Source organism: Electrophorus electricus, chromosome 5 (assembly GCF_013358815.1).
Source record: "Electrophorus electricus isolate fEleEle1 chromosome 5, fEleEle1.pri, whole genome shotgun sequence".
Classification (NCBI taxonomy): domain Eukaryota; kingdom Metazoa; phylum Chordata; class Actinopteri; order Gymnotiformes; family Gymnotidae; genus Electrophorus; species Electrophorus electricus.
Genome location: NC_049539.1, coordinates 25,050,743 through 25,060,742, shown reverse-complemented (window position 1 = coordinate 25,060,742; position 10,000 = coordinate 25,050,743). Strand labels below are relative to the sequence as shown.

Below are 10,000 nucleotides of genomic sequence, written 5' to 3'. Positions count from 1 at the left end.
CAAAAACTAAAATGGCACAAAAAGGGGAAATGGCTGGTATGTGGTTTTTCATTGCAAGGGCTCAAATGAATATGACTTTCTTCTCTATCTTGTGTATCTTGGGCCAGTAAATCAGGGTGTACCACAGACATGAGACCCACATCTACCTCAGTGGTTGTTTTAACACCGTCGGTGAGTGTGACCAACACGCGGAAGAGCAGCGCGTGCTGGCAAGAGGCCAGACGGCTAAAATCCAATGTTTATCCACGAATCTGTACCTCCCACGGAATGGCCTCCGTGAAATGTGTAGCGGAACTCTCCAAGCTGGGAGGAAATGGCTTTGTCCCAATAAGCATCCAGCCAAATGTGTGATCTTCCAAGATGGGGGAGACGATTTCTTTATTTCTGGATCGGAAGTGGTGCAGGGTCCCACTTACACGGACAACATCTTGAATTTGAGAAATGGCCCAGTGCGAAGTTGGACGGCCAAGCCTGTAACGTTTTCCACTTAGAGACAGGACGGATGTGCTGAGAAGGACAGCGTTGATTTAGGGGAAAATCTGGAGTTGCAGTCCCGAGGATGCCAGGATTGAAGAGCCGTAGGAATCCACGAAACAAAAGTGTAATGTGTGAAGGCCACAGAGGAACATCTCACAAGCTTCTGTCTGGAACATCAAGATATGCTGTTCAAACAAGGAGATTAAATTATTACAGCAGCTAAATTACCGGTCTCCATAGCGATCACAGAGCATCACACACTGTCTATACTAATGCTTCACCATTGCCCTTAATGGATGTTGTCTTGCTGGATTGGTCTTATGCACATATTCGGGACAAGACTAGGACCTCTAGAAAGTTGGACTAGACATTACTTGCTTATTTTTTCATTTTCTATTCATTTTTCCCTTAAAATTATTATTTTTTGGTGACCGTTGTCGGCCAGAGGAGGATGGCCCCCTCCCTCCTTTGAGTCTAGGTTCCTCTCAAGGTTTCTTCCTCATGCTCTGGGGAGTTTTTCCTCGCCACTGTCGCCCTTGGCTTGCTCACTGGGGGCTTGGACTCAGACATTCGTAAAGCTGCTTTGTAACAACATATGCTGTATAAATACATTTTGGTTTTAATTTTAATGCTAGCACCAGCGAAGACACTCATAATTTTATGCAAAGTCCATTCATATATTCTTATCGTGCTGCGCTACCCCTCCATTCATGCACAGGACTGTTTGTTTCATAACCGTGCTCAACATCTGTTTGTAACAGCTGCACCTCTTTTAAAGGGCCGTACACTGACAGATGTAACCAGGCTCGTGGACGTGATAGAAGCATGCGTCCCGCATGCATCCCGCACACATCACTCACACGTTGGGGAATAAAAATGAATGCCCCAGTCTTAGCCTGAGGGATTTAATGTTCCAACTGAAGAAAAAAAACATATTGTTTCCATTTCTGGGAGGGAAAATAAAGCTTTCTTTTTCAAAATAGCATGAGTCTTAACTCTAGAAGACTCATACTCTGCAAAAATAACAAAATTTAAAAAAATAACAAAACAAAAAATAGTGTTATTGGAAATGTAGGGCTTAGATATCGGGTGTAAAATGTCTATCGTTTTGTCTTTGGCAGTCGTGGCAGTCGTGGGCATGTGCAAACATGGACAAACAAGCTGGAAAAAATACCGCTCAGGCAGTGTGTGTGTGTGTGTGTGTGTGTGTGTGTGTGTGTGTGTGTGTGTGTGTGTGCGTGCCCATCCGTGTATGTGTTCTAACTTACATTTGCATATACTTGCACGTATGTTAACTCATAAATACAGTACGTAACAACGTAGCAGTGCACTGGAAGTCAGTTCATTGTGTTAGTAACTCAACGCAAGCTGAAAAGACCCTCAGCAAGGAATATTCTCACGAGCTCATACACCTTGTACTGTACTCTCTGTCACTCATGGTGCACCTTGATAGCAGATCATATTAACCAACGCTTGGTTAACCATAACCTGCAGTCTTAAATTAGTGTTCCAATCATACCACACACATGCATTACTTGTATGCACGAGTAGTTGGCTTTCTCTGTGTGTGTGTTTGTGTGTGTGTGTATATATTTATGCACGAGTAGTTGGCCTCCCCTGTGTGTGTGCGTGTGTGTGTACATACACTGCAGTTCTGCAGTAGTCTGTACCACACTTCCTCAGTAAGGCCCCCGGACGCGTCCAAGGGGACGTCAGGCTCCACGATGGTGTGGTTGACCAGGGCGGACAGGTGGGTGCGCACAGTGGACAGGTGACGGCAGTACGCCAGCCCTAGAGACGTGCACACACACACGCACACACACACGCACACACACACACACGTGCACGTGGATACACACACACACGCGCGCATGCACACAAACATCATGTAAATGGAGATGTGCTAACTAAACTGAGATGTAGAATTAACCCAGTTGAATCAATTAATTAAATATTTAATTAAATCATAATGCATAAGTGGAATGGGGGACATAAAAGCATTTCAAACAGAACCACTTCTAACTTCTAAAATGCCTTTGTGCATCAACAGTTGAATCACACTGACATTTGGGCAGCGAATGGGGTAGAGGCATTTTAAATTAATTTAAATATTATGTAGCATCATCAGTTGACTGACAGCCATTCTAGCCAATGGCAATGCTACTTCTTGAGACGATTTCGGAAGGAGGCCGGCGAGGCAGGCGGCAAGTGGGCGGGACCCTCTCAGAAAGAGGCTGTGGGTAGGCGCAGTCACAGGACGTCTCACGTACAGCCGTAGAAGGCGCGGGAGATGATCTGGTTCTTCATGTTGTCACAGAGCAGTTTGAGAGGAGCTCTGCACGACAGACGGACACGACGGGCACGTTAATCTCCGCCTTTGCCTCAGATTATTTCAAGATTGAGAAAGTTTGACAGATTTTAGTAGCTGCAGTCAGGACGGGGAAATCATTCTGAGCTGGGCGAGCGAGACGTGAGCCGACCTCTCATGGGGACAGCCTGTAGGGAGTGCTCTGGAGAAGCTGCACTGGGAGCAGGAGGGCTTCCCCGGGAGTGGCTGCCACAGGTCTGGGCCCTGCTCCATCAGCTCTGGGGTGGCTGGAACACACACACAGGGAAAGCACTGCTGGAACGCAAAAATACACCTGTGCTGGATCACGAACGCACGCGCACGCACACACACACACACACACAGAAAAGCACTGTTGGAACACACACACACACACACACACACACACACACACACACACACACTCAAGAAAACTGCTAGAACACACACAGAAAGACACTGCTAGATCACACACACACACCCAGCAAATCACTGGTGACAGGTCATCACAGGTCTTCGTGGCAGGTTCCACACCACCGTGACAGGAAGTGAACTGATTCCCACCAGAGCAGAATCACACAAATGTGAATTAAGCAGCAGCCAAGTCACCACAATAAAACCCGACTTGCACTCACACGGGTGATCTCTGTGCTAGGATCCGGACAGTGAGTGGGTCTACAGACAGATGCCCGCACACGTGTGGTAAACGGGCGACGCACAGCACCGTTAAAGTGCCAAAGGAGCAGGTGTTTAGACCGCGACACCCACTCCGCCACGCTGGGGTCAAGGTTGCAGGTTTTGGAGCTTTTAAGAACCAAGTCGCAGCCCACACACAGAATCAGCAGAAACGCCCAGAGTGTTTAAACTTTAGCCAGGCAAGCTTTTACTTATTTTACTGCAATTACATCGATATCTAGCAGGTCCAAGCAGGGGGGTCACCTGAATTTCACCAACCAATCAAAGCCCAAATCAAACCCCAGCCCCAACGAATGTGTGATCGCATGCAGGGTCTCCGTCCAGCAGCAGGAGGCACGCTCAAGCCGGCACAGGACCGACAGGGTCCCGCAGACGTAAGGGCGAGGAGGAACGGGAGAGGAAGGAGGTTACGGTTGGGCGGGGAGGGTGAGCCGGGCGATCTGGCAGGTGATGGCGGATCTGCAGGGCGGCTGCTGCAGCGCTTGGGCACCACCACTGTCTGCAGCCTGTGGCTCTGCTGCCCCCTGCTGAGGAACAGGGAGAGGGAGCAGGGCAGCAAGGTGGCGCCCCCAGGTGGATGGGAGGACTGGGGCGCAGTCACTGTAAATGATACAGCCATAAAGAAGGGCAATGCTGTCACCAAAATGAACAGGGAGAAGGGACGTGGCACTTAAATAAACTCAAAATAGTCCAAATGATCTTTCTTAATTTAAGCGAGATTTTCTTGACTTCTATGTCCACTGATTTCCTGTCTGTCTCTTTAATTTGCCTTATCCTTCCAATCTCTGTATACATTTAACATTCCTTATGTAAAGCACCTTCACCCATCCATCCATCCATCCATCCATCCATTTATTCATTCCTGCTTTCCTTCATCCGCCCATCCCTCCAACCCTTCGCTCTCACCAAACTCGGCCTGGCTGTTGGGGAACGTTATCCGGAAGACGTAGTCGGCCGCCTCGTCCTCCTCCTTGTCGGAAGCGGAGTCTGAGGACCCCTGTGCCACCCTTCTCTTCAGCCTGGGAAACACTTTGCCCTGGAAGCAGAGACGCGGCCCCTCAGCTCGGCATCTGAGAGCTCTCAGAACCGAGAGCTCCGACGGCCAGAAGGCCCCTGACTGCCTGATTATCGGAAGCCCTCAGCGCGTTCTCGTAAACAACAGGTTTTGTTACCAATTTGATCTTTTGGCCTACAAATGCAAAAGGCAGAGAAGGGAAAGAATTACACGAATCAAAGAGCCAATAGCCATAATTGCACTCCGATAGCTGAAAGGCTGTTATCTGCTTTCTGCAAACTTCAAACAGCTTTAATCGTATTCAAGTGATTTAACGATACGCGCATTTGCGAGGGCAGATGATAAACCATCTAGGAAGATGTAATATCATGCTGGCAGCCCCGAGGCCATCCAGGTACGAGGCGAGGTGCTTAAATTGCATCCACCGTTCTCCTGCACCCGATCGGATTTGTGGCATCGAGGACATCCCGTGTAATGGGACTGTTCGCATGCAGGACTGCTTCACTGTATGTGCTAAACCAGGAACTGAAAACATCTCATTTTGTTTCTGTTTTTTTTGTTGCACTCAAGACTTAAAGAGGAAAATCAATGTTATTGAACACGGGAAAACAGACAAATGCTGAATATAAATCATCGTGAGACCAAGTGATCTTTGGTTTACAGAGTTCAGCGGGCACTCCGTGGCCTCTCCCTCATTCCTACTAATGTATTTGTCTGGGGGCGTTTCCTGGCAGCATAAATAAGCACTGTGTTTGGCTGACCTTTCCCCTCTGAGACCACAGGGGTGGGTCCAGCTGACCGTGAGGCAGCAGGCCATTCTCTAAGCAGGATAGGAACTGCAGGAGGTGACCACCACGCGGGAACCGCAGCGGGGGCCTCTGGATGCCATCCTGACTGACCAGAACCACGGTCCCACCGCTGTCCACTGCAAAACACACACACACACACACACAGACATACACACACACAGGGCGGCAAATCCTCAGTGCAATCACAAATCCCTTTCAGCCCAGCAAAATCCAATAATACATTTCTAACCCAATCCACCACAAGAATTCAATTAATCTTTGGAACTGAAGGGCCTGAAATCTAACTGAACTCCATTGTTCTTCATCTCTGTTTATTGTCTTCCTCTGGCAGTATCCAGTCTAGGAACCATTAACCTACAGAAACACTGCTGATCGTCAGTCACATGGATAAGTAAATGTTGCGGGTGTTCTCTCTGTAGCTATGTCAAAAACGCCTCACCCCTCATCACTTCTGGTGACTTTTCAGAAGAGCCGAAGCACCTTGTCATTTTCCCTGTCATTCTGGTGGAACTTTGTGCGAAGCTTCACCACACGCCAGCTCCCAGTACCGTGTTCCGCTCCGAGGCTGTTAAGGGGAAAATCGGCTCCCGGTGTTTTCACCCCCCCCCACCCAAAAATACCCTAAATATTGGGAAGCACCAAGTGCTGGTTTCTGCATCACCCGGGCGACAGATAGCCAATCACTCGGCTCTGAATATGCAAATCAAACATGCAGATGTGCACATTAAAATTAAAGTCCCAAAGTCTTTGTGGCGCTGTTGACTATGGAGTTTTCCGCTTTTAGTCTGAGCTGAGCTGCTCACATGCTCAGACGAGGGTCCCATGGACAAGTGTTCTGAATGTTATTGCGAGGGTCCCGCTATGTATCCTGGGTTCCGGACAGTAGTAATGGAACACTTCAGAATGGTGCATCCAGGAGCGTGACAAGGGGCTTAGATCCTTACTGGATGTCCAACTGAGTCCTGTAATAAAGGCCTGGTTTGTGTTGCTATGGTGACCTCACAATAATAGCCTTTGGGGTTCACATTGGGGTTCTCATGCCATCATGGCAGTTAGGGCAGAGCCTATCGCAAGAAGGTTTTGGCTTATCTGCTTATATATATATATATATATATATATAATATTTGTTTACATGTTTGCTTGTTTGTTTGTATAACATACCCTGCTGATGACAGTGCAAATACACAATCTCCTCCAGGTATATCGTCATGGCGTAATCCCAGTACACACTGCAACAAACCAGATGACATTTTCAATAAAGTTACATCACCCAGCTGACCACATTATCAATAACGGTAGAGGACATCATCAAACAGCACGCAGGGACACGCAGGTGTGACCAAGCTTCTCGAGGACAGCGCTTTGCACTTTGGACTCTTTAATAACTTCCGTTAAGCATCTTCATGAGCAGGTGAACCTGCACGCGCCCTGCTCTGATGTCTCAATAATTCATTACATGTACACAGTGTTCTGCCCTGGGTTTGCAGATCAAAGAGAGATATGCAAACACAGTCATGCATAATGTATAAACACTCCGCAGCTCAAGGGAAAAATACAAACCCCAGTGAGAAACAGTATGTAAATCTATTATGTTTCTGTCTGAATCAATAAAGAAACTATTTGCTATTCCGCACCTCACTGCTCCTTAAAAGCTGTTTAATATCAGTCTTTAATTTGCATTTGTACCATGCTGGGTAGTCCTCTTATTCAGAGTAAGTCATATAGCTATCAGTGTGTGTGTGTGCAAGTTCCTTGAGACTTGAACCCGTGACCGCACCGTTCTCAACGTCTCACACTGGCTGGTCGCCCCCTCACCTCCTCTCGTAGTCGAGGTCCCCCACGGAGCCGTTCATCAGCTGATTGGGCGTCCACTTCAGTGTCATGACCTCGGCGGTCTGGTGCAGAGAGAGGTACCCTGGGATGGCTTCCATGTCGTCCTTCTGACGGAACAACAACACCTCACCAAGGTTAGAGCAGCCAAGGGGGGAGACACACACCGGGCAGGGAACAGTGAGGTCATTTACGAACCCTCGCGTTTCATAATATGACCAAACCAACCGTCCAGATATGGACATGCTGACGTTACATGTGTAATGGTGTTACTGGTGGATGTATTGGTGTTACTGGGTACATGTTACATGTGTAATGGTGTTACTGGTTCATGCGCTGGTATTACTGGGTACATGTTGCATGTGTATTGGTGGTACTGACGGATGCGTTGGTTTTACCGGTTGTACAAGGACATTGTTTTTGCCAAAGAGCAACGTTGCTCTGGAGTTCTGGTGCAGAGACTCCACGTAGTCCCTCGCCGAGGGAGACAGAGATGGACGCTCATCCATACTGCTGCTGGAGTGTCTCTTCTGGATCTACGCACACACCCACACACATTTAATATTCCCATGCACACACAAGTCAATTTGAACCTAGAATATTTATGGCAAGGGACATACACAAGCACACGTACATGGACCGCCTCACTCAGTATGCAGACGGGTCTCAGCTGAAGTACAAGGCAATCCAGCCCTTATTCATGTTTTATTATTCAGGGTTGGGTTCAATCAACCTCTCCGCAAATGCAATGAATTAATGTGCGTAGAGGAACTGGCAACTAATGATGAAATTATCATTATTGAATATATGACAGAGGACTTGTTTCAAGTAGTTTGTAACAAAACAAGAGAGAGAGAGAGAGAGAGAGAGAGAGAACACACTCGTTCACACCCAGCAGCGTCTTTTGGTTGACCTCCCTCCCACTGGTGCAGTGACTCAGCGATGGAGACATGTGTGTAACGGTATTTCAGTGAGGGAACTGCGTGTGCCTGCATGTCCTGCCTGGCCACGTCTGGCCCCAGGCCCAGCTAAAGCCGTGGCGCACGGCCGGCAGCCCGCGGTCATCCGCCTCTTGCCCACAGCAAACAAACAAACAGGCTCACCGGGAATGAAATGGACCCAGCCTGCATTTCTGGCAGCTTTACTAAGGCATGAGGGGGGAGTACGAAAACTTAAAAGTTTCAGATGCCTGCAGGCAAGGCTTCTAAAGCTGGCTCGGGGCCTGTAAGGGGTCTTCGTGTCAATCAAGGCTTTCGGGATCGAAGACGGGAGTGGAAATCCAATTACTACTGCAGGCAAAACCCCACATCCAAGTCATTTGGATTATGGACGACACTGTGACCTTATCAGCTAATAGCAGCGGTAAGCATCGCGGCGTCCGCTGCCCGTCGGAGCGTTTGGACTAGCTCGCCACGCCGTGCCTCGAGCGTTTAGCTCTTGTTTAGTCGTAACGGAAGTTGACAAATCGTCTTGTGCGGGTCTTTCACTAGGCTATGCAAATTCAATTTGCAAAGCTCAAATCTGATTGGTTTGTCTTATTAACCAGGTTGAAAGTGGCATTTTCGACACGCGCGTGTAATGATTTGCCAAGGTCCAAACCGAAGAGCCGCTGCTGCTTGGGTTCCCGTGGGCACCCGTTCCCCGCATGGAATTGCCTGGCGGAGGCGTGCCGGACATTTTCGCGGCCACTCACACACAGCGCGGGCCTCTTGGTGGGTGAGTCCTGCCTGTAGTGGGCGCTGTGGATCCGGTGGCGCTGCACCAGCTCGTCGGCAGACGGATCTGTCCAAAAATGATCCGCTGTCTTCATCTTGGTGTACTCCAGCGCGCACGGACCCACTGTTGGCCGAGGGAGAAGGCAAGAAGAGGGTGAGAGAAAGGGAGAGAGGGGGAACATAACTCACCTGTAATATATAATATAATTTAATATAATAATATGTGTAGTCGGGCGTAATGCCACTTGTAGGGAGCAAAATGCCCTGCCAGCCAACGCAGACGCCGTTTCTAATCACATTTAATAAGCGAAGAATAAGGTACCTAACAGCGAGGCCAAGATGGGACCGTCCACCGGATCCATTAGCACAGCGTCCTTCTCATAGAACTTACTGCAAACACCACAAAAGTAATTAATTACCAAGTCATTACAGTGGACGCGCCATGTAGGTTACCATGAGAATAACATTGATATGAGTCTGTCTATCTATCTATCTATCTATCTATCTATCTATCTATCTATCTATCTATCTATCTATCTATCTATCTATCTATCTATCTATCTATCTATCTATCTATCTATCTATCTATCGCTCTGTCTCTACATCACCTGCTGTTCTCAACCAGGTACTGGACGATCTTGTCGAGCACTTTCTCTATGAGAGCCGTCCGGATCCACAGATGTCGCACGGCCTGGGGGGAGGGGCCAGAGAGCCGGGGCAGTTTACGCGAGCTGTCGCAAGACATAGTCTGACTCCTCCTATGCGGCGGGGGGGGGGGGGGGGGGGAGATTTAGTTGTGAGAGGGGAGAGGTTACGACAGAATGGGTACTTTTACTTATTAGAATGAAAGCACACACACACACACACACACACACACACAAATACAGCCTCCACATCATAATCCCTATCGCAGCACTCTTACTGACAAATTGGCAAAATTGCAGCTGTTCATGTGTGACAGTTACTGGGGAAGACGGAAGATGTGGTGAATATCTGTGTGAAGTAAATGCTGTACTCATGTGGTGTAGTGAAAGCTGTAGCTGTGCGGTGTAGTGAAAGCTGTAGCTGTAGCTGTGCAGTGTAATTAAAGCTGTAGTTGTGTATCAAATGTGTTAGTGGTATGTATTGTACC

The 10,000-nt window shown here is 48.2% G+C and overlaps 1 protein-coding gene across 1 annotated transcript in view; it reads right to left on the bottom strand.

Annotated features, from left to right (window-relative positions):
* Positions 1-10,000, bottom strand: part of sgsm1a (small G protein signaling modulator 1a) — a 40,480-nt gene that overhangs the window by 10,522 nt on the left and 19,958 nt on the right. Inside the window, exons 5-15 of the mRNA XM_027027172.2 lie at positions 9,477-9,626; positions 9,191-9,258; positions 8,847-8,992; positions 7,552-7,689; positions 7,139-7,263; positions 6,485-6,552; positions 5,276-5,439; positions 4,406-4,535; positions 2,958-3,072; positions 2,748-2,812; positions 2,123-2,268 (exon numbers count right to left, since the gene is read on the bottom strand). Of these exons, the coding sequence (XP_026882973.2) occupies positions 2,123-2,268; positions 2,748-2,812; positions 2,958-3,072; positions 4,406-4,535; positions 5,276-5,439; positions 6,485-6,552; positions 7,139-7,263; positions 7,552-7,689; positions 8,847-8,992; positions 9,191-9,258; positions 9,477-9,626 (1,315 nt within the window). The remainder of the gene's footprint in view (positions 1-2,122; positions 2,269-2,747; positions 2,813-2,957; positions 3,073-4,405; positions 4,536-5,275; positions 5,440-6,484; positions 6,553-7,138; positions 7,264-7,551; positions 7,690-8,846; positions 8,993-9,190; positions 9,259-9,476; positions 9,627-10,000) is intronic.